The 25467-nt window shown below is 39.2% G+C and overlaps 1 protein-coding gene across 3 annotated transcripts in view; it reads left to right on the top strand.

Moving 5' to 3' along the window:
* The window catches only part of slc12a2 (solute carrier family 12 member 2), a 96936-nt gene that overhangs the window by 50829 nt on the left and 20640 nt on the right, over window positions 1–25467 (top strand). For all 3 annotated transcript variants that reach the window (XR_004019450.1, XM_030724040.1, XM_030724039.1), the window contains exons 12-20: window positions 763–886; window positions 1468–1569; window positions 4222–4377; window positions 5481–5580; window positions 8034–8145; window positions 12846–12986; window positions 14189–14295; window positions 19924–20003; window positions 24803–24946. Coding sequence is in view for 2 of the 3 variants with exons in the window: in XM_030724040.1 (XP_030579900.1) it covers window positions 763–886; window positions 1468–1569; window positions 4222–4377; window positions 5481–5580; window positions 8034–8145; window positions 12846–12986; window positions 14189–14295; window positions 19924–20003; window positions 24803–24946 (1066 nt within the window). In the remaining variant the exon portion in view is untranslated. The remainder of the gene's footprint in view (window positions 1–762; window positions 887–1467; window positions 1570–4221; window positions 4378–5480; window positions 5581–8033; window positions 8146–12845; window positions 12987–14188; window positions 14296–19923; window positions 20004–24802; window positions 24947–25467) is intronic.

Here is a 25467-nt window from a genome sequence, read left to right as displayed (position 1 = left end):
CTGAAAGCCACAAATACTACCGGAAGCTGGTAGCTGCTACCGAGTGACGCATATATTGAGAGATGAAAAATAAAAAAAAAAATAATAAAATTATTGTATTTTAATATTTCAAGGTCACAATAATGTTCCAATTTAGAACTACAGCAAAAAACAAACTAACAAAAATGAAATGCACTTCAATTGGATACTTATAATTTACTTCCCCAAGCTGCACAGAGCCATATGCGGCTCCGGAGCTGCAGGTTGCCGACCCCTGGGCTAGATTGATGTTTAGCTTCAATGGCTGCTCCTCACTTATTTTTGGTCAATTCTTTTGACACTTGGTATGAGTATTCATTATGTGAAGGGCTACAGAATGTTCCAGACAGATTTTCAGTTTTTGACCTTTTTTTTTCTTTTCAAAATTTTCAAGACATACTGTACATTGGTGCTACTCCTCCCTTATTTATTGTCTTATTCTTCTGAAACTTGCCATTAATATTGACTGGACAAAGATACATTTTCATTTTTTTTTTTTTTTTTAAAAAATTTTCTAAATTTTTAAGAAATACTGTACATCGATGTTTAATGTCAGTCACTATTCGTTCCTTATTTATTGGCAAATTCCTCTGAAAATATATCACATATTGTACAAGTAAAACATTCGACAGTGGAGCTGTATAGGCCGATAGGTCTGTTGTCTGAAATTTGTTTTTCTTTTAGCTTTTGATAATAAACAGCTTAAACTCCAGTGAGGCAACACAAAGATTTCTATTTCCACAGGCTTTATGTAAGGACAACATCTATCCCGGTCTGCAAATGTTTGCCAAAGGCTACGGAAAGAACAATGAACCCCTACGAGGCTACATCCTGACCTTTGGTATCGCTCTAGGCTTTATCCTCATTGGTACGGCTCCACTCATTGCTTATCATATCACATTTCAGTGTTAAAAGCATAAAAGCCTGGAGGTTGTGGTTTATATCACATTACACGTCACACACTATGGTTATTTTTTTGAGAACTGGTCTAAAATTTTACAATAATTTCAAAGAAGCTTCCTGAAAAGAACAAGCAATGAAAGTGTTTAATTTAGTGCACAGAATTAATTTGAGTGTATTTGAAATATTAAAGAAACTACTTTTTAAATTGAGTAGTTATTTTGCAGATATTCCTACTCTAGCTATAGTACTAAGTACTAAATTGCATAATTCTCAGAAAAATAATTGTACAGACTTGTGAAATAAGCTGTTATATTGCCATTGTTGAAGAGCTTCCTTTTTTAGATGACTGAATATTTTGTAGAACTTTGTCTACCACTACCTGCAGTAGCAGGGGGGCATTCATATCCACATCAAACTATGTGTCTTTGTAGAATGGAATCATATCAAAAGTTTTTTGGGGGGGGGCACTTGCTTGCATGGCTGGACATGAAATCGCAGGTGACATTTTGACCCTTTCTGATTTGACCAGTGTTTTTCTTCTTGCAGCCAAGCTGAACACTATTGCACCCATTATCTCCAACTTTTTCTTGGCATCCTATGCCTTGATCAACTTCTCTGTGTTCCATGCCTCACTGGCTAACTCACCAGGTAAGATCAATATACAGTAATGGAAGGATTTAAGCAGTACAATGTACCAGATCCACAAGTTAAGCCTATAGAAGTTACAATTATCCATCTAATACTCACAATAAAGGTAGGCATTCGTCAGACTGTAGTGCAATGATCATCGGATGTAGAGTTGCCTTGATGAGGTTTTTTTCAAAACCAGCTCCTTAGGCCAGTGAGACATATCCTATATCGTATATCGAGTGCCTTCAGGAATTTAGAGCCACCTCAGAAGACAGGCCATTCATACTGCCAGCAGACAAGATACCATTAGGTGGTTTAATACACTGCTCTTACTTTCACTATTAAACACAGCCCTGATTGCTACTGTTTTTCTTTGATTTGATTTCACCAAACGTTTAAGTGATCGCCGATCATGATTATTCAGGATTTTTTTCCAGACACATTTCTTCCTTGAAGACGATGGGTCCCCACTATCCTTCCAGTTTTTAATAATGCGTTGGACAGTTCTTAAACCAATTTTAGTAGTTTCTGCAATCTCCTTAGATGTTTTCTCTGCTTGATGCATGCCAATGATTTGACCCTTCTCAAACAGACATCTTTTCCACAACCACGAGATGTGTCTTTCGACATGGTTGTTTACAGTAATTATCCAATAGGAGGCTCGTACCTATTTGCTCAGTTAAATAACTGTGGCAACTTTTTTTTTTTTTTTTTTTTTTTTTTTTTTTGCCCAGGCAGTGTATATTACAGTGAGAGGATAATTTGCATGATTTTTCAACAAGGACATCATAATATTAAAAAAGGCTTAGAAATTAAAATTATAATGTGAAAGCAGTTGACACATTTTGGACTAAAAAAAATTAATTCAGACAACTGATGACAAATCTGTCTGCTAAAGTAAACTAGACTTAGTCACAAATAGCTAGCATATATATATATATATATATATATATATATATATATATATATATATATATATATATATATATATATATATATATATATATATATATATAAATAAATAAAATATAATATAGTTAGCCACATATGCCAGTGCTCAGCTCTGGGAATTCCTTCGAGACTGTTGGAAAACCTTTTCAGGTGATTACCTCATGAAGATGACTGACAGAGTACCAAGAGTGTGCAAAGCTGTAATCACAGCAAAAACGTTCCTACTTTGAAGAATCTGAAACATATTTTGCTTTGTTTAACACTTTTGAGTTTCCTTGTGTGTTCCTTCATAGTCTGCATGACTTCAGTACAATGTAGGAATAAAAGTACAAACACTGATTAAAAACAGGTGTGTCTAAACTTTTGACTGGTACTGTATATCTCAACAACTGGACAAATGGCATGCACTGATAGATACAACAATTGAAAAGTGAAAGATTTTATTTTTTAAGGTGTAGACTGATGAAAATGATATTGATAGCTGATCTTTTATATTAAGTTCTGTGCTTTCTTCCCACCTCACCCCCTTCCCCAAATACCAAAGCCTTAGCAGAACTGCAGGTACAGATTCTTCTTCTGCTCCCAGTTCTTCCAGCAGGTCATAAAATTACTTGGACCTAAATGGTACATGACTCCAATAGTAATAGAAACACTTTAGTGAGGTAACAGATTTTACTGCCTTTGGAACACAAACATTTGTTGCTGTGGCCTGTTCAGTGCCAATTACTTTCCGCTTTCTGGGACCTCTAAAATCCCTGCATAGGCTCAGGAACAAGACCACTGTCAATGTACCCTTTATGTCCTGTTTTTTTTTGTTTTTGTTTGTTTGTTTGTTTTTTTAAAAGGCTGTCACTGTGTAACCAAACACACCCAAACTGTATTCCATCACTAAAATCCCACTATTGTAGTTTATGTAGTATCCAGTAAATGAATAATGGTCCCTAATGTCTCGTATAACCTCTGGTCTTCGGTGTAACAGGCTGTTAACTCCCATTCTTTAACCGAACATAAGCCCAACTCCACCTGTAACATTATCCATGCTCTTTTAACAGCCACATTGACTATTTAATAATACAAAAGTTTCTTTAAATGGAGGGATGGCAATAGCATTTCTTGATCTTTAGTGTTTCACATTGCAGGTCTGACAAGTAGATCTTCTACTGAACCTTAACTGGAAGGATTGTTTATGATAGTTATTAATTTTGCAAATGCTATACTACCCATACTGTTTCAAGTGAGATCAAAAAGTTCTGTGATTGCTCCAATAAAAAGCAAATGCCCATGTCACCTTGTACACTGATAAACTGCAATCAGTGCTCCTGCTATAGTTGGAGTGCTCAGTGGCACCATCTGGATCTCCTTCACTGTGTCTGAATGGCTGCTGACCTGATGAGCCTTCTTCTGTTTTGACTGCAGATTCTTCCACTGAAGACTGCTTTGTGCTCTGTGGATTTCAACACACTGTCTCTTGTTTTGCTCTATGGTGTAAATCATAAAGGCCCTAAAGCAAATAGTCCCAAAAATGCATGCAACGTAAGCTCTTTCATCCAGATTGGTAAAAGTTACAGTAATGAGCTGTTGCATGCACATGGCCACCTTCATATCCAGCTGGAGCAGTCATATAACATTTTGTTTGCACCTTGTAATTGACCAGTACTCATGTTTGATGCTTTAAATGTACTTTTGCTATTTTGTGACTCATTTTCATTGATGTTACAGGCTGGAGACCTAGCTTCAAATACTACAGCATGTGGGTTTCCCTTGCTGGAGCCATTCTGTGCTGTGGAGTGATGTTTGTCATCAACTGGGCAGCTGCCCTCCTTACCAATATCATTGTTATGGCTCTGTATATTTATGTCAGCCACAAGAAGCCAGGTGAGTTAGAGAGCACACAAAATTTGGTCAGAAATTCCTGACTCCATTTCTTTTTTTTTTTTTCTTTCTTTAGAGATTTCAAGAATTTCTGGTGTTCGTACTAGCAAAACCATTACACCTTAAGAATTATATATTGCCTGTCATTTAATTAAACTGAATTTTATTTATAGACAAGGTTTGTATGGGTGCTGGAAATCATTGAAAATGCTTACTTTCAACTGTTTGTTGTGATTTGGCGCTATATAAATAAAATTGAATTGAATTGAAACTGCTTGAAATTGTTACAGCTTCTATTTAAATAAAATAACTATCTGATTGAATGGTTCACTTATGAGATGGAGATAGAAAATGAGTCAATCTAAAATGAAAACTTTTCTGCCTGGCCTGCATGAGACCTGTTATTCTGTTTGTGACCCCCGCTGCTCCCCCAAAGACAGAGTTGCAATTTTAATGAGCATTCACTGGAAAACTGCAAATTCCAATTATGGATAAGATGAGTATGGAATTATTCATTCTTTGCGAGTAAATTCAACAACTCACATGTGTAGAGTTCAGCAGCCATGCACACAAAGTAAAATGGCGCACAGGAGTGTCTGCTGTGCACGCACTGCTGCAGGTTCACGCTCTCGTCAGGAAACCTCAGGCGCCTTGAGCTGAATTCTACGAGAAAGCCAGAGTACCCCGAGTTTCCTCCGGGTACTCCGGCTTCCTCCCACAGTTCAAAGAAGTGTGATAGGAGTTTGTCATGTTAGTTGGCAGTACTAAAATGGCCATAAGTGTGAATGTGAATGATTGTCTGTTGGTAGACTGGCAACCTGTCTAGGGTGTCTGACACTCACCCTATGACAGGTAGGATAGGCTCCAACCTACCTGTGACCCTGAATTGGTTAAGTGGTTAACATATAACATACACTGATCTGTAATTCCACCTCTTTAAACCATACAGTTCTAAACACATGTCTGATGTGCAGCTACTCACAAGTATGAGGTACATGTAGACTTTAACACCACATGGGTCAGGTGGCCTTTAGTTCAGAAAGCTGACCCATAAACACACTTGCTAAATCCACTGTGTTTCTGCCTGCATGTGTCTTCCCCTCCAGATGTGAACTGGGGTTCATCAACCCAGGCTTTGACCTACCACCAGGCCCTGACCCACACTCTGCACCTTAGTGGAGTGGAGGACCACATCAAGAACTTCAGGTACCAAACACTAGCTTGGTTGTAGTTTCTGTCATTAAAGCTGAGCTACGATCCAGCAGTCTTATAACACTGCAAATCCAAATCCAAATTTATTTATAGAGCACATTTACAATAACAGAGTTAACCAAAGTGCTGTACATAGGAAAAATAAAATAAACACACCAAGCACACACACATCTAAAATATACAACAGTACAACAGCTCAGAGATAGCTCTCACTCCGATTTAAAAGCCAAGGAATAAAAATAAGTTTTAAGACGCACTTTAAAAGCATGCAGAGTAGAAGCTGACCTAACATAAAGGGGCAACTCGTTCCATAGTTTAGGGGCTATGGCTGAGAAAACTCTGTCCCCCCTGTTCTTTAGCCTAGTTTTAGGAACACTGAGAAGTAGCTGGTCTGCAGATCTCAGTGACCTAGAGGGAACATAAGGGGTTAGGAGTTCAGTGAGGTATGATGGGGCCAGCCCATTTAGAGATTTAAAAACAAACAATAAAATCTTAAAATCAATCCTAAAACGTCCCGGGAGCCAGTGAAGGGAGGCCAGCACAGGGGAGATGTGCTCAGTTTTAGGAGTTCTAGTAAGAAGGCGAGTGGCTGCATTCTGGACCAACTGAAGGCGTGAAAGAGAGGACTGGTTTATACCAATGTACAGGGTGTTACAGTAGTCAAGCCGAGTAGAAATAAAAGCGTGTATAACTCTTTCAAAGTTACTAAAAGATAAGAAGGGCTTGACCTTAGGAGTCTGAGATGGTAAAAGCCTGATCTCACCACAGAGTTTATCTGTTTCTCCAGCTTTAGATCAGTCTATTTTCACACCAAGGTTATTGTGTAGATATTCTTGAGTCATGGAAGCACAATAATATTACTAACCATGCTTGATAAGCACATATAAAGCAATATTCTTGAGTGTCACATTGCTTGGTAGCTTACAGTTGGATGCTAATGGACATCTGGTTATGTAACCCTCTAATGCATTTCTCCCACTGTCATGTGTTAGTTGATGGTTTAGTTCAATTCTTCTTCAAGTTTTGCCATTATGGGTTAATTCACCTGCTATTGCTACAAGTGACTGACACACTTGTGTCTGACACACTTGTGACAGAGCAGGTCTCTGGTCAAACAGCATTTAAGGGGAATTCATGAAAAAAAAAAACAGCTGCTGTGGTCATAGGTGTGAGCATAAATGCTTGTTGATAGACTGGCAACCTGCCAAGGATGTCCAGGGTCCAGCGAACGAGCGGCAGGATCGCTGTTGCGCTACTTCCATAAACTTTCCTGAAACCAGGTCTCCCTTGTGAAAGAGATCTGATCTCATTTCCACAATCACAACATGCAGCCTTTGTGTATAGAACAAAACTTGACATGGTCATAATGTCAAGTTATGAATGCCCTGTTAGCTGAGTATTGTATCACCCAGTCATAATTGTGTCAATAAATACTCAAACTTTTAATGTAAAATTATACTATGTCCTTCATGAAACAATTGTGGATTTGTGTCATGTGGAACATTTAGAGACGAAGGAAAACAGCTGACCTCTGCTCTGCATGTCGTGCTCTGTGTGTGTGTGTGTGTGGTACGCATGTGTGATGAGTTAAATGCAGAGACTAGATTTCACTGCATGTATGTGTATGTGACAGTAAAAGTTTTGTTCTGTTTATCAATTTTACGGGTATATGCTGATGATTCATGAACTTGAAATTGCCTACAGCATCTAAACATAGAGTGCCATTATTTATATGTCCAGCCTAATGTTGCATGCATGTTTTCATTCTGACAGCTTGTCCATATGGCACATTGGGACAGTGGTGTTTTTGTGGATTTAATGGGATTTTCCCATGGCAGAAAACCAAACAGGAGATTAAAAGGCCGATGGTGTCTTCAGCATGACTCGTTTGTTCCTCAGAACTCATTTTTGTCTGTTCATTTCCTCCAGTAAATCCTGTCAAGCTTAACATATTTGCTTTGATGTGCAAAGCTCTGCTCCTGCTGTATGGCAGTATGTGGGTGTAGGTGTGGTTGTGTGCGTGTGTCTGTGTGTGTATGTCTGTGTTAGGAAGCCTAAAGGCCATTGTGAAGGTCACATGAAAAGATGACTGCATGTATAGTATCATATCATATCAAAATCTTTATTTTGAACATGTAAATGTTAATACACATAAAATCAAGTTCACATGCAATCAGTGACTTTTTTTTTTCGAAAAGGACTAGGCGGAAGCAACTACTAATTAATTCCTAACCCTAACTTGCTCATCCTTTATATCTGTTCTGATTATTCAGTCTGAAATAGAATAGAATAGAATGGCTTTGTCATTATACAGTGAGATTGGAGAAATCTACTCATACATACACAATATGTATGTGCATTATATGTGCATAATACACAGGCTTTATATATGCATTAAAGGTTGATTCTGACATGTTGTGTTTTCTCTCACACGTGTTTTACTGTAGACCCCAGTGTTTGGTAATGACGGGTTACCCCAACTCTCGTCCTGCCCTTCTGGATCTGGTGCACAGTTTCACCAAGAACGTAGGCCTGATGATCTGTGGTCATATTCGCATGGTGAGCAGATGTCATTTGACTTTTTCATGCACTTGAAGTAAAATTATAATTGGATTGTGTTTTATTATCAGATATTATCAGTTAGTCGCAGGGGTGAAAATAAGCCGGTACGGTCCGTTACTGCGTACCACTAAAAGATTCTGCACCGGTATGCAGTACCTGGAAGAGGGGGAGCAGCTGTCTGCTGTAAAGTCTCATTCAGAACCAATCATGGCTGCACTATGGGTCAGAATAGATCTGCTAGCTGTAAGCAGTATTGTGGTGGAGGTTTTTGTGTTGCCACAACTTCTCACTTCTCACGCATCTTGTTTGAGGAAAAAGAGTAACGAGGTTTTTGTGTTGCCACAACTGTGTTGTCAAACACCTCAGAATACACCTGACATTTGGCTCTCCTCCTCAATCTGTGTCATCATGTATGCCTTATATTCAATATTGTGGTGTATTCTGAGGTTTTTAACAAGGTTTTTATGTTGCCACAACTGTGTTGTCACTGTTTTCCCACAAACAGATGTGTGAGAAATTGTGGCAACACAGCAAACCTTGTTAAACACCTCAGAATCCACCACAATACACCTGACATTTGGCTCTCCTCCTCGATCCGCATCATCATGTATGCCTTATATTCAGTATTGTGGTGTATTCTGAGGCGTTTAACAAGGTTTTCCCACAAACAGATGCGTGAGAAGTATTCATATCCCTTGAACTTTTCCATATTTTGTCACATTACAACCACAAACATGAATATATTTCAGTGGAATTTAATGTGAAAGACCAACACAAAGTGGTTACAATTGTGAAGTGGAAAGAAAATTATACGTGATTCAAAAAATTTTTTACAAAAAAAAAAAACTGAAAAGTGCGGTGTGCAAAAATATTCAGCCCCTTTTCTCTGAGTGCAAACAATTGCATTCAGAAGTTGCCTGATGACTGCTAATGACTAAAAAGAGTCCACCTGTGTGTAATCTAATCTCAGTACAAATACAGCTGCTCCCTGATGGCCTCAGAGGTTGGTTAAGAGAATATTGGGGAGTAAACAGCATCATGAAGTCCAAAGAACACAGCAGACAGGTCAGGAATAAGGTTGTAGAGAAGTTTAAAGCAGGCTTAGGCTATAAAAAGATTTCCCAAGCTTTGAACATCTCACGGAGCACTGTTCAATCCATTATCCAGAAATGGAAAGAGTATGGCACAACTGTAAACCTACCAAGACAAGGTCGTCCACCTAAACTTACAGGCTGAACAAGGAGAGCACTGATCAGAGATGCAGCCAAGAGGCCCATGGTGACTCTGGACCAAATGCAGAGATCCACAGCTCAGGTGGGGGAATCTGTCCACAGCACAACTATTAGTCATGCACTGCACAAATGTGGTCTTTATGGAAGAGTGGCAAGAAGAAAGCCATTGTTAAAAGAAAACCATAAAGTCCAGTTTGCAGTTTGCCAGAAGCCATGTTGGGGGCACAGCAAACATGTGGAACAAGGTGCTTTGGTCAGATGAGACCAAAATTGAACTTTTTGGCCAAAATGCAAAACGCTATGTGTGGCGGAGAATTAACACTGCACATCACTCTGAACACACCATCCCCACTGTCAAATATGGTGGTGGCAGCATCATGATCTGGGGCTGCTTCTCTTCAGCAGGGACAGGGGAGTTGGTCAGAGTTGATGGGAAGATGGATGGAGCCAAATACAGGGCAATCTTGGAGGAAAACCTGTTGGAGTCTGCAAAAGACTTGAGACTGGGACGGAGGTTCACCTTCCAGCAGGACAACGACCCTAAACATAAAGCCAGGGCAGCAATGGAATGGTTTCAAACAAAACATATTCATGTGTTAGAACGGCCCAGTCAAAGTCCAGACCTAAACCCAATCGAGAATTTGTGGCAAGATCTGAAAAGTGCTGTTCACAAGCGCTCTCCATCTAATCTGACTGAGCTTGAGCTGTTTTGCAAAGAAGACTGGGCAAAAATTTCAATCACCAGATGTGCAAAGCTGGTGGAGACATACCCTAAAAGACTTGCAGCTGTAATTGCAGCAAAAGCTGGTTCCACAAAGTATTGACTCAGGGGGGCTCAATACTTTTGCACACCGCACTTTTCAGTTTATTTGTAAAAAATGTTTTGAATCATGTATAATTTTCTTTCCACTTCACAATTGTATACCACTGTGTTGGTCTTTCACATTAAATTCCAGTGAAATATATTTATGTTTGTGGTTGTAATGTGGCAAAATATGGAAAAGTTCAAGGGGTATGAATACTTTTGCAAGCCACTGTATAGATGATGACGCAGATCGAGGAGGAGAGCCAAATGTCAGGTGTATTCTGAGGTGTTTAACAAGGTTTGTTGTGTTGCCACAACTTTTCACTTCTCACGTGTCTTTTTTTGAAGAAAAACAGTGACAACACGTTAAACGCCTCAGAGTCCACCACAATACTGAATATGAGGCATGCATGATGACGCGGATCGAGGAGGAGAGCCAAATGTCAGGTGTATTGTGGTGTATTCTGAGGTGTAGGTTTGTTGTGTTGCCACAATTTCTCACACATCTGTTTGTGGGAAAACAGTGACAACACAGTTGTGGCAACACAAAAACCTCCACCACAATACTGAATATGAGACATGCATGATGACGCGGATCGAGGAGGAGAGCCAAATATCAGGTGCTGCTGCTAGGGCAAGACAGACATCTCCGGCGGAGTCCTTTGGTGTTGCAGGCAGGCACTATCCAGGTACAGAGAAAGGAAAAGTCGACCTTTAAGGGGCAATAAGCAGGGTTGCTGCTTGAGTTGGACAGATTAGTTAAGGTAGTATAAGTAACAAAATAAACACATCTTTCAACACACAGCTGCATGATTTCAGCTTGGAGTAATATTTGTATCATGCCTACATGAGATAATGGCACAGAGGTAAAAAAAAACCTGGAATTGTTCAAGTAAACTTTCCTTAAGTGTAAGATAACTGAAAGTGGTTTACAGAAGTATCATTAAATAATAAAGAGCAATTGTGATTAAAAACTCCTATGGTGAAACATAAAAATATATCCTAGAAAAGATGAATAAAAAATATTTTATCAATAAAATATATCTCATATTATTTGTTATCAGTCTACGTTGTGTTATTTGTTAAATGATCATTTTAAAATATAGTTATATTGACAAACATGCAATTATTGTGGCATTTATTTCTTAAAATGTTTTCCTGGCAATTTTAATTTGAGTCACCCAGTGTTAGAACATCAAGCGTTTGTATTGTAGGCTATTTGGAGAGGCTGCATATATACAGTGTATCACAAAAGTGAGTGCACCCCTCACATTTCTGCAGATATTTAAGTATATCTTTTCATGGGACAACACTGACAAAATGACACTTTGACACACTGAAAAGTAGTCTGTGTGCAGCTTATATAACAGTGTAAATTTATTCTTCCCTCAAAATAACTCAATATACAGCCATTAATGTCTAAACCAGCGGCAACAAAAGTGAGTACACCCCTAAGAGACTACACCCGTAAATGTCCAAATTGAGCACTGCTTGTCATTTCCCCTCCAAAATGTCATGTGACACGTTAGTGTTACTAGGTCTCAGGTGTGCATAGGGAGCAGGTGTGTTCAATTTTGTAGTACAGCTCTCACACTCTCTCATACTGGTCACTGAACGTTCCAACATGGCACCTCATGGCAAAGAACTCTCTGAGGATCTTAAAAGACGAATTGTTGCTCTGCATGAAGACTGTTATATAAGCTGCACACAGACTACTTTTCATTGTGTCAAAGTGTCATTTTGTCAGTGTTGTCCCATGAAAAGATGTACTTAAATATATGCAGACATGTGAGGGGTGTACTCACTTTCGTGATACACTGTAAGTTAATCTGAATAGTCCAATCATTTGTTTTGCCCTGTGATTTTTTTATTACTTTATTCAAAAATCTTAAATGTATCAGAGTGGTATCCCTGATACTAGCTTGAATTATACTCAGTCTTGGATCAGAAAGGAAATCCGCTATGCTTAATGTCTGTCTGCTCATTACAAAATATCCAATTAAAAACAAAGAGAGATTAACTAATTGTGTTTCATGTTATTCTCCTTAATTTCAGCAACACAGCACAGCTCAAAAACACTGATCATGACCAAAGATTTCATTTACTCCACATGAGAGCGCATTTACCTGCAAAACACAATTGTTGCCAAGGGGATTGAGGTTTGAGAAAGTTTGGTGATCATTTCTTTCCAGAAGTTTTGTATTGGTGGACAGGGTGAATATGTAGAAGTGCTCGTTAGTTGTGTTAAGTTCCTTAACAACTGAAGAAGAAGAAGAAGAAAAAAAAAAAGCGCTTTTCTACTCTGACTGAGCACTCAAAGTGCGTGTAGTACCGGCAAGAATTTAAAACCACTTTCACCCCTGGTTAGTTGATATCATCTGGTACAGGACCAGTGATGATAGGAGTGACAATTGGGTTAATAGTGGATGTGGGATTGTGTCAGGGACTGGCTCTGAGTCCTTTTCTGTTTGCTACGGTGATGGACAGGCAGACCGATAAGGTCAGGCAGGAGTCACCATGAACTATGATATCTGCAGATGACATTGAGATCTGTAGTGAGAGTTATTCAGTTTAGCATCCTGTGACCTTTGAATTCTAGATTTGTGATCATTTGCTCCAGAATTCCAAGACTGGATTCATTTGGCCTTCTGTCCCCATAGGGCTACCGAAGACCAAACTTCAAAGAGCTTGCCACAGATCAGACACGGTACCAGCGGTGGTTGCTGAAGAACGAGACCAAAGCCTTCTACATGCCAGTGTTAGCTGAAGATCTGAGACAAGGCTGTCAGTACTTGCTCCAGGTAGGGAAACATCAAAAATATATTCAGATTTATGCATTAACTGTTAATTATTTCCACTGCATTTTTCAAAGTACATGTAAACCTCTTTTTTTGTGTTTGTTGGGCCCAGCTGTCTGACAGGGCTGTAGCCCCAGGTAGAGGCCACTGCTAATTGCCTTTGTACAAATGAAACAAAATATGTTTAACTGACTAATCATTGTCTAGTCTAGTAGACTAGCCAGTCACATCCCTAATTGAAAACATGAAGGAATTTTAGTCAAGTGTGCTGGGCCAAACTGTTTGCCCCAAAATAAGTTTAAAAGAATGCACTTTTACTGAGAAGAGCATCTCACACAGAGGCTGTGACATTAACAGCAGTACTACCCTGCAGATACAAAGAATTGTGACTTTAAAAGAGACAGTGACATTTCCTGAAACAAATGTGTCCTGTGAATCAAGTTGAGTCAAGTATAATGTACTGAGAGATGCTTAGAATCAAATACATTAGAAAGCAGTACGTACAGAAGTAAGTGAAAATCTCGATAAAACTAGACAAACACAAGAGCACAGCAATAACTTATTAAGATTTCAGTCAATTTGTAATAATGATTATTTAATTCTAAAGAAAAGCGATGAATCCTTTAATATAGCTTTAAAGGTTTCAAAGCTGTAAATGGTGGCAGGAAGATCTAATTTTAAGTGTCAAATTACTCCATAATTTAGGTCTAACAATGAGTGCTCCATCACTTTTGGATTTCCACTGTCTCTGGACTGGGAGAATAGCTACTGGTCAGATGTAACATGGCACAGATCCATTCAGTGTCCAGAGAATAGAGACCAGTACAGCTGAGAGACGTGGTGTATCAGTAATGAGACATTTAAGTAGCCACAGGTGAGATAGCACTCCTGCATTACTGTAGTAAATCATATTGTGTTCAGCACAGAGGAGTAAGGTGGGGTTAGATAAGTAAAATAGGAATCTCACAAGATTATTATCTTAAATAAGGCACCTTGAGTTTAGACCTACTCTACAACACTGAAACACTTCGTGGTGGCCTGCTGTGGCTTCTGGTGAGTAATAAACAGGGTAGGTAGCTGTGAAAATCAGTTAGTGTTCCTAGTGCTCACAAAAATAAGTCATAGTCTAGTGTCGGTGATTCTTTGGAAATCAGCCACATTTAAGAAATGAGTGATTTGTGATTCCAATTGCTGTTGCTATCAAGGCTGCTGGCCTGGGCCGCCTCAAGCCAAACACCCTGGTTCTGGGCTTCAAGAATGACTGGAGGGATGGGGACATGATGAATGTTGAGACTTACATCAGCATGATCCAGTAAGTAGAACAAACCTGCCAGTAGAATGCTCTTAACCCTACACCGGATTCAATTTAATTTTATTTGTGCCAAATCGCAACAACAATCACCTCAAGTTGTTTATTATTGTAAGGTAAAGACCCTACAATAATACCTCAACACCCCCCTTCCCCTGGCAAGTGAGCACTTGTCAACAGTGGTAAGGAAAACTCCCTTTTACAGTAACACAAAGAAATCTGCAACAGACACGAATCAGGGAAGGGCAGCCATCTACCACAACCAGCTGGGGGTGAGGTGAGGGAAACTGGACAAAAGACATGCTGTGGAAGAGAGTCAGAGATTAATAATAACTGATGATTAAATTTGGAGTGGTGTATAAACACAGATATTGAAAAGGGAGGGTTCGGGGTCACCCGATCCAGCCCTAACTGTTAGCTTTTTTTTAAAAACAAGATGTTTCTAATTTTAGAGATATTGTGCAAATGCAAGAAAGCAGTCCTACATATTTGTTTAATATGCAGATTGAAGGACACATCCTGGTCAAAAGAACTCTATGATTTTTCGCAGAATCTGTAATGCCATCCAGAGCAGGTATCTGGTTAGGCACCATGTTTCTGAGATTTGTGGGGCTGAGTACAATAACCTCATTGCAGCATAACTAAGGGATGGTTCAGGGTCACCTGATCCAGCCCTAACTTTAAGCGTGATTGTGAAAGAGAGCCCCTGTCACTGACTATGGGCAACGTACATGGGTGCGCACACGTACATTAGCATTTACACATTTCCCTATTTGTTTACATCAGCAGCTAAGATTGCCGTTATCGTTGAGGTATGTTAGTGCAGCAAAAGAGGTAGGGATTATCCTTTTTTAGCCTTACAGAAGCTTACACTTCCACTTACTTTTCATTGAAGTATTGCGCACAGTGTGCCTGCTGTCTCTGACCGGGGAGTTGGAAGAGCAAGACGAGGTTCAGAGTTCCTGTGGTTAAATAGTATATTTGTATGCATATTTGGGGTCATGTGAACTGCAGTTTGTTTTTCCTCCCCATATCTACCCTGTTTAAGTTACAGGTATGTTTTTCTATAAACCAGTGGTTCTCAAATCCAGGCCTTGTGGCCCAGTGTCCTGCAGGTTTTAGATGTGTCCCTGATCCAACACGCCTGAGTCAAATGGCTGAATTACCTCCTCAGTATGCGGTCAAGTTCTCCAGAGTCCTGCTAATGACTTCTATATTTGACTCAGGTGTGATGAAGCAGAGACACATCTAAAACCTGCAGGACACTGGGCCACGAGGCCTGGATTTGAGAACCACTGGTTTATAGAAATATGTTTAATTCATGGGTAAAGTATTTTGAATAGTAAGCATAAAGATATACTGTCTAGTGGGAAAAGATGTCTGAGATTTGTAAACATGATGACTAGACTGTCGCAGCTTGAGTGGTCAGTCTTCTGATGGTTACAGTGAGGGTAATATGTGGTCCATTTGTCACCATGGACTCTTAAGACAGCTGAGTCATGGTGGAACATGAAGGAATCATTTTTCAGTTAAAAAATACATGTTTTTTTAATACAGTTGTTTTAATCATTTATAATACACAAAAATTATAGTCCTTATTTGGGGGGTGGACAAAATTTAAAAATTAACTTTATGGGCCAAATTGCTTTATATCTTTGATATCAATTTGCGGCCTGGGGAGTTTGAGACTATTTGGTGTAAATGGAATTGGTCCCAGTAAAAAACCCTGTGGAACTCCATAATTAACCTTGTGTGATGAAGACCCCCCCATTTTTATGAACAAATTGGAGTCTATTAGGTAAATATGCCTCAAACCACTGCAGTGCAGTAACCTTAATGCCTCTGGCATGCTCTAATCTCTGTAATAAAATTTTATGGTCAACAGTAGGGATGGGAATAATTCAATTCAATTCAATTCCTTTGAAACTTAGTCTGCTTGCTTAACGATTCTGCTTATCCTTTACGTGATTACATTACACACGTGCCTTATTTGGTTCAGGATATGTCCAACAGTGTCAAGACAGAAGCGTCAAGATAAAAAGCATAACAAAATTATCTTCACTGTTTCAACAACAGCAGCAGCTTTCTTATGTGTAGTCTGCACACGCAAGTGCAAAAAGGCGGAGCCGTTATTGAGATGGTGAGCTCTGGCAGAGCAAAAGTAAACATTTTTCTAGCGTCCAAAGCACCGCCATTAAAATTTGTACTTTGAAACAGCTGGAGGTCCTTCATCAACCACCTGATCAGTAAGTGCCAATGTGAAGAAAAGAAAACTTTGTAGCTGCTCCATCCACCGCTGTTTGTTTCACAAGCAAAAAGAACTCCAGTATGGAAGTTAAAATATGCAGTTGAATTGTTAATATGAAAAAAGTATTTCTAATCTGATCACTCAATTAATCGATGGAATAATCGATAGTTGCAACCCTATTTTGCTGTACTGCTTTCATTATATTGTATGAATAATCTCCATCTCCTGTAGGGCTGAAAATAATGACTATTTTAATAGTCAATTAGTCATCGACTATTGAAATGATTAGTCGACTAATCGGATTATGAATCGCTTAATTATGAAATGGGACTTATTTAGCTATCAGCTTTTACATTTAGCATAAGGTTATTTAAAAGTGGTAGTAAACAAACGGAAGATGGATACTTCATCCAAAAAGTTGCTGATATATGCTGCTGATATAAATTTAATGGTCCATTTTTCTAACCATAAAAAAAAATAGTACCTTTTCTTCCCTGTAAAACAAAGTTGGCTCAGTTTCACCAGTAGCCCCATGACTAAACATACCGAATGCTATTGCCCATGTGTGAAGCTTGCCAGAGATAGACGGACAGGAAGACATCTCACTCCATTTAAAAAGAAAAAAAATCATCAGTAATTAAAAAAAAAACGACTATTAATGGCAATTAAATTCCTCATCAACTATTTTTTTATTGTCGACTAATCGTTGCAGTCCTAATCTCCTGTAACATTTAGTTGATGAGGACTGCCAGAGTCTGGCTGGCTCAGAGGCTGGTTCTGGCACACCTTGCAGTTGTATTTAATGTTAAAATATTAATAGTCTTAATTTTGAAAGAGGAATTCTTAGTTTAATTTTGTTCTACTATATATTAAAAAAAGTTAATGCAAACCAACCCATTTGTGGTATATTTTATTCAATAACCCAATGAGAATCGGTAAGGAATCGAATCGAGTGATATCCATAATGGAATTGGAATCGCTAAATCCTTACAAGCACAGAGATGAGTCAGAAGCCATAAAAAGATCATTTGTAACCTTTATTAATGTTGTTATGTGGACAAGGGTAACAGTCCAGCTTTCAAGCTGGAGTGGAAGATTGATTGCTGCTGCTACTCCTCCTCGACCTGTGCTTCAAGGATTCTGACATCTTGCTGTAACCAGGTTTCTGTAAGGCAGACTGAATCAGTATGTTGATCAAATTATTTGCTAACAGGGACTTAAAAGTGAGAGACCCAATATTTATTAATCCACATTTAACTTTTTTACCCTTTGGTGTAGTTGAGGATGCTATATTTTTCTTTCTTTGTGAATTTTTATGCTTTAATATTTTTTTTTTTTTGCTGGTTTTGGGTTTCTTGGGTTTTTTGGTGGTCTGGAAGCAGGCGTCATCTCTGTGGGGGTCGAGTTTGGGGTTGGGGTGTCAGGAGAAGAGAAGAAGCTGTAGAGAGGTGTGTAAGACTGCAATTCCGCTTCCTGGTCTCCAACCCTAGATAGTCATATTTTGGGGGGGTTTAATAAATGCAGCCAGATTTCACTCAAATGTTTTCACTCTGTTTATACACCACTCTGCAATTAATCATTAGTTCTTATTAATCTCTGGCTCTCCTCCACAGCATTGCCACAGTCTTTTGTTCTGGATCCCTCCTTACTTTACCTTAAAATATAAAGGGCCTTGTGGTGACTGTTTGTTGTATAAATAAAATGGAACTGAAGATATTCCTGCACTTTTAACTAATTAGTTAGGAATGTGCCATCTGCCTTCATGGATAGATAAAGCTGGCTATCATCTGCAGTATTTACCATGCCTTCTAATTATACTCCCTATGTCATGGTCCAGGGTCACATGCCAGCATTTTTTGGTGTTTTCCTTTTTGTTCTGTTCTCATTATAGTTCTAAGTTTGTTCATGGTTTGGATTCTGGGTTGTCATGAGTTTTTTAAGTTCAGTCATTATTGTTATTATTATTGACCACCAGTTTCCCCTTCTTCCTGTCTTCCCTGCTTCTCTGTTGGTGTTCCCGTGTCTGGTTTTTTTTTTTTGTTTTTTGGTTTGTTTGTTTTTTTTTTTTCGTCTGTTTTGTTTCTTATGTCTTAGTCCCTGGTCTTGTGTTTAATTTCACTTCCTGGTCTTGTGTTTAATTTCACTTCCTGGTCTTGTGTTTAATTTCACTTCCTGGTGTTGTGTTTAATTTCACTTCCTGGTGTTGTGTTTCCATTTAGTCATGTTTAGGTTCCCTTTGTGTGCTTGCCTCCTTATGTGTCTAGTCCGTGTCCTTGTTTCCTCGTCTTGCTTCCTGTTTTATTTTGACAGTCTTCTTCTTGTAGTCTATTAGATATGATTCAAACCACTGCAGCATCATCAGTATGGCATGTTCTAATCTCTATAATAAAATGTTAATGTTAACAGTATTGAATGCTTCACTGAGGTCTAGCAGGACAAGCACATAACCTTCACCAAAATACTGTTTCTTTGCTGTGATGAATTCTGAATTTTGACTGAAAATCTTCAAATATATGATGCCGCTGCAGATGATCTGTGAACTGTTTTACAACTACTGTTTCAAGAATTTTTGAGATAAAAGGAAGGTTGGAGATTGGTGTATAATTAGCTAAAAGAGCTGGGTTCTTAAGTAATGGTTTAATTCCTGTCACCTTAAAGGCCTGTGGATTGTATCACATTATTAGAGATATAGTGATCATATTTATGATCGAAGCATTTATATATTATTAATAAAATATTATTAATATTAATAAAAGGGTCTTCAATAAAGTATTAATCTGTGTGCATTTTTTTCTAACATCACAAAAACCTGACATTTAAACACAGATGTGTCCACTTATATCCTCTGTGTGTGTGTGTGTGTGTGTGTGTGTGTGTGTGTGTGTGTGTGTGTGTGTGTGTGTGTGTGTGTGTGTGTGTGTGTGTGTGTCTCACTCGTTCTTTGTTTCTAGTACAGTAAGAACAAGTCCATATACTTCTGTAAAAGCAGGGGTCCATGAGCTATCTGTTATCTGTTTTTTTTCTACTGAACTCTAAAACAGTCATGTGAGACTGTTAGTGAAGGACTTACGGTGAATGAGTTCCTCATTGTAATGTGAGGATTATGGCATTAGAGCTGAAGGTCAGAGATGGTTCAGTCCCACAATATTAAAATCAAAGCTAATACGCTTAGAAATTTGCCCTTTATTTTCCATTGTGTTTTTGTTCTTTACAATACAAGAGTACAAACTGTGGCGTTGAGAAAATATTTCAGCCACGTTTTTCTTCGTTCTTAAATGCTCCATGTGCTTCTAATTGGAGTCTGTTTAGTTGAGTGCAAAATGTTTCAGTGTGTCCACTGCTGATGAGAACCTTTTCTGTGTGTGTGTTTTTTCCCCTCTAAGTGATGCCTTCGACTTCCAGTTTGGTGCCGTTATTTTGCGACTGAAAGAGGGGCTGGATGTCTCCCATATACAGGGACAAGGTACCAACCATATGCAAAGGAGTTTTGTCTGTAAACACTGTGATATGTGTATCCATCCATCCATCCATCCATCCACTTCCGCTTATCCTGTTCAGGGTCGTGGGGGGGCTGGAGCCTATCCCGGCTGACATAGGGCGAGAAGCAGGGTACACCCTGTACAGGTCGCCAGCCTGTCGCAGGGCCTATACAGAGACAGCCAACATCCACACTCACATTCACACCTATGGGGAATTTAGAGTTTCCAATTAACCTAACCCCAGTAAGTGCAGGTGGAATTGAACCCAGGCCTTCCAGATGGTATTCTAACTGTGAGGCAGCAGTGCTAACCACCGTGCTAGTAGTGGAGGTGAGGCCTAGCAGATACTGATAGGTGCTAGCTGCCTGTGATGTGTCAAAGTGATACACCCATACCTCTAGTATCCTGGTGGATGGGTTGTTAAAAAAATACATTGCACCCACTTGGAGTTTTTGTGAAGGGGATAAGTCACCATGGAGGCAAAACCTATTTTTTATACCAGGCTGTAAACATACATTAAAATTTGACATTTTAACATGAGTGTCTCTGGTGTCATAGTGCAATGGTTTGCCTAACAAGCAAAAGAACCCGGGTTTGATCCTGGTAGGAGATACAGATCCCTTCTGTCCAGCTCAGCATCTGGAATAAAAAATCTGACGAATCTAATTATCCTTCTGTATAAGGGAGCAGCCCAAAGTAGCTGCTGTTTTAACTTGTCTATAAGGATTGGCTTGTTAATGGAACAACTGTTTTTGGCATTTCTGCATATTGATTTAATTTTTCAGCTCCAGTGGTTACCCCTTGGGTGTGATGGTTTATAGCGGAGTCTTGTCCTAGTGAGAAGGGATGATCTTTGAGGTTGCTAATTTTTACATTTTAAATCTAAAGCAGCAGAGGCTAAAGTATGCTTAATGATAGATTTTCAGACAAGTGACACAAAGGAAACAATCATCCTTAATCCAGTATGAACCATTTATCTTCCAGGGTGACAGTGCTTCCATCCAAAGGAAAAAAGTGTTCACTGGAGTATGAAAATGATGTGAATCATATATCATATTCTTCTTGCATGACTGTGTTATCTTAAAATAACTACATTGCTCAATGGAAATTAGAGGAACACTTTTCATCAATGCAGTTAAACTTCCAGAATATTGATCTCATAAGACAACCCCAAAAACAGAAATGGGTTTTACAGGTGAAGGCCACTGACATGTTATCCCCTCCTCATCTTTTCTGACTGTTTTGTTTTGTTTTGTTTCACTAGGTTTGCATTTGGCTAGGGTCAGTGTAACTACTAGTACCATGAGGCGATACCTGGACCCTACAGAGGTTGCTCAGATACTCCAGCTCCTCCAGGTTGGCACATTAATCTGTGCCATTCCCAGAAGGTTTTCTCTGTCATCTAGTACTGTCTCAAGAGAACAGAGGAGAGTCCAGGAGACCAGCAGTTACTCCAGGAGAGCTAGACTGGGCCATAGAAGGTCCTTAAGCCATCAGCAGGACCAGTATCTACTAGGGATATGCGCAACAAGTCAGCTAGACAACTAATCACCCCCATTGTCACTAGGCAGTACCAGACGTATTAGTTGGGTAGCCTAATTGTTAAGATTTTAATTGATGCCCAGTGCCGTAAATGGTTGTTCTAAATGTTAGGTAGCCATCTGCCACCAGATAGAGCTGTAGCCCTGAGACTGATATAGAAAATATACCTCTGTTAATATTGGCCTGACATTTTTATGAGGTTAGTTTATTTTTAAGTTTTACAATGTACCGTATTTTGCGGACCATAAGGTGCACCGCATTATAAGGTGCAATATCAATGAATGGGTCTATTTTCATACATAAGGTGCACTGGGTTATAAGGCGCATGATAAAACATGTAGAACGAAACAAATCGTCAGGTAAGTTGAACTTTAATCAACTCATTCACAATAACTCAGAATATTGTTTGGTTGTAACAAATACAGAAAAATCCACTCTCATTTTAAATCATTCATCTTCCACAAATCCATCAAAATCCTCATCTTCAGTGTCTGAGTTGAACAGTTGGGCGATTTTGGCATCAAGCATGCCGGGTTCCCTCTCGTCATTATCCGAGTCAGTCTCGTTGTTGTTACTGCGGCCCACAGCAACCATTTAATTGTTTAAAAAAAGGGCAACTTATGCTGGCAATCTCTCCCTATCTTCTTCAACATCTTAACAGATGCTGCAATATATTCTTTATTAATGAGGGTAAGAACAAGCCATTTCTTCATTTTATATATAAGCCCTTCATAAATCCTGTACACCTGTCTATTTACCAATATAAACAAAGATGAAACATTTAAAAAAAAAAAAAAAAAAAAAGGAAATCCCTTTTTGACACAAAACCGGAAACCTGAAAACTCCACTGTCACCATGTTTTGTGTACATACTGCGCTCGTACTGCGCCCCTTCATAAGCTGTGGCATCGCCCGGAACTCTCTTTGGCACCGAGGGGGCAGCACAAACACCCCCAGACCTTGATTTGTCCTTCAGCAACTTTTAGCTCAAATTACACAGACGGACCAACATTTTCTAACTATTTGAAGAATTCATACATAAGGCGCACTGCTTATTTTTGAGAAAATTTAAGGATTTTAAGTATGCCTTACAGTGAGAAAAATATGGTAACCTGAAGAAGCACACCTCCTGAGAAACACCATCATTCCTTTCCATGCATTTCCAGCTACTTCCCCCAAGTTTGTACAAAGAAGCGAAAAAAACTGAAGGTATTGTGTTTGCACCTTGTAAAAACTGACCACAGTCAATAGTAGATCCCTGAGGGGAAAAAGTTCCAGAATTTTATTTTTCTGTTGGCCGGCACCACGTGAAATGCTGGGACATGACCGAAAGGTAATTAACACATGCAATGCACCTGAACAAGCAACAGCATCGGCCACTTAGGTCGTAATTCTACAAAGGCCATGCACTGAAGTCTGAATCAGGTATAAGCTAGAGGAGGTGGGTGGGGGGAAAGGGTGGTCTGGGCTTCACTTCTCAGGCTGCATCCCCTAGGACCTGGCCCTGCATAAACGGAAGAAAATGGATGGATGTTTGTATTGTATTGTTTTATTTACATTTTAGATTTTAACTTTCATTGAGATGCGTGTCATGAATAGAAGAACAACGAGCATCGTTCGTAATGCGTGGCACAATGCGCCTCACTTTAAAGTCAAAATTTATTTGTTTTTTGAATGTTAATTTCTCATATTTCAATGATGCGTAAACATTGTTTGCAGTAACACATTATCATGTATTTAACATCAATTTATTTTCATTTTTTTCATCATTTTCTGGAGTATAAATTGCAGTGTTCATAATGTGCGATGTGCGGTGCCACACAGCATTTAAAGTGTGATTCACTATGGAAGAAGTCAATCAAGGGTTTCAAATGCCTTTTGTTTTTGACATTGTCAATTAAACATGTAACTTGATAGCTGAGTCTTTCTTAGTTTTACATTGTAACCTGAAGCGATTAGTCTATTTTTAGTTGATTGGTCTATTTTTTTTGTCCCATTGTTTAGTCAAATAAGAATTTAGTTGCCATGATCATCCCTGGTATCTACTCTTTTGTGCAAGGAGGAACAGGATGAGCACTGCCTACAAAATGAGCTCTAGCAGGCCACTGGTGTGAGTGTGTCTGATCAAACAATCAGAAACAGACTTTGAGGGCCCAACGTCCTCTATTGGGCCCTGTGCTCACTGCTCGGCACTGTGGAGCCCGACTGGCAATTGCCATAGTATACCAGAATTGGCAGGTCCACCACTGTGCTTTTCACACATGAAAGCAGGTTCACATTTGACAGTGATGTGAAAAGGGTCTAGAGAAGCTGTGTAAAATATTATGCTGCATGTAACATTGTTCAGCGTGACCTATTTGGTGGTGAGTCAGCGATTGTTAAGGGAAGCTTATCCATGGAGGGACACACAGACCTCTACAGGTTAGTCAATGGCACCTTGACTGCCATTAGTTATTGGACCCATTGTCAGACCCTACACTGGTGCAGCAGGTCCTGGGTTTCTCCTGGTACACAGCAATGCCTGGCCTCATGTGGTCGGAGGATGCAGGCAGTTGCCCTCACGCTTGCCTGACCAATAGAGCACCTCTGGGACATTATGTTTGGTCTATCCAACACTGCTAGTTTGCATCCCAGACTGTCCAGGAGCTGAGTGATGCAAGGAGATCCCCCAGGACACCATCATCTTATTAGGAGCTTACCCTGGTGTTGTCAGGCATGCATACGCTTGTATGCATGCCTGACAACACCACTACTGAGCACCATTTTGAGTTGCTGCAGTGACATTTGAACAAAATGGATTGCCTCATAAGTTGTTAACTTTGATTTTTGGGGTGTATTTGAATTCACCCCTCTTTAGGTTGAGAAATTAATTTCCATCAAATGATGTGGCATCTGTTCATTTCTAACACATTACCTAGTCCAAATCCAGCATGTTTTCCTCCACTGAGTTCTGATTTGTTTTCAGTGAGTGTTTAATTTTATGTATTTTTTTTTCTTTTTTTTGAGCAGTGTACTGAACATTTCTACACATGGTGGCTTAAGACCTTAGTAGGGCACTTTGTTAGTTTTCTCTCATTTGTGAGCATTGCATGGAAGTTCTCACAGATTTATATGGAAATAAAAACAAGGAAGACAGTGCAAGTATAGATATGTATCTGTCTGATTTCTTTTTTTTCCCCCTCCATACTCCCATGCTGTTCCCGTGTGTCCTCCACCTATCATCTCATTGAATTTCCTGCCAGATGAGTTGCTATCCTCACAGGAGAAGTCATCAGGGATGAAAGATGTGATTGTGTCCATAGACACCAGCAAAGATTCTGATGCAGATTCCTCTAAGCCATCCTCCAAGGCCACCAGCCTCCAGAACAGCCCAGCAATCCAGAAAGGTCAGCCATCCTCAACATGAATAAGTCTATAGTCACACAATTTACTACTTTTTCCCCACTTTATCTACCAGGTGAACTGTTGAGGACAGTTGTTTTCAGTGCACAGATGCAATCATGTTCACATTGATAAGTTACTTTTTTTTTTATTTCATATTCAAGGCTTAAAACACATAAAATGCATGAATGGATAAAATAGCCATAATTTTTTCTACTTTGCTCATATCTCTATTTTAGTTCATGTTGCTTAAACTCAGTTCAGGTCATAACAGATGAAGAATGAAATTTTATTTATTTAGCACCAAATTACAACAAACACTCATCTACAATAATACAGAGAAAACTGAACAATCAGACGACCCCTATGAGCAAGTACTTGGCAACAGTGGGAATGAAATTCTGCCTTTTAACAAGAAGAAACCTCCGGCAATACCAGGCTCAGAAAGAGGCAACTGTCTACCGTAACTGGCTGGGCATGAGGATAAGAAGACAGTACAAAAGAAATGTGGTGGAAGAGAGCCAGA

Source organism: Archocentrus centrarchus, unplaced genomic scaffold (genome assembly GCF_007364275.1).
Source record: "Archocentrus centrarchus isolate MPI-CPG fArcCen1 unplaced genomic scaffold, fArcCen1 scaffold_30_ctg1, whole genome shotgun sequence".
Lineage (NCBI taxonomy): Eukaryota > Metazoa > Chordata > Actinopteri > Cichliformes > Cichlidae > Archocentrus > Archocentrus centrarchus.
The sequence above is the reverse complement of the archived record's forward strand: the minus strand, read 5'-3'. Positions and strand labels throughout refer to the sequence as shown.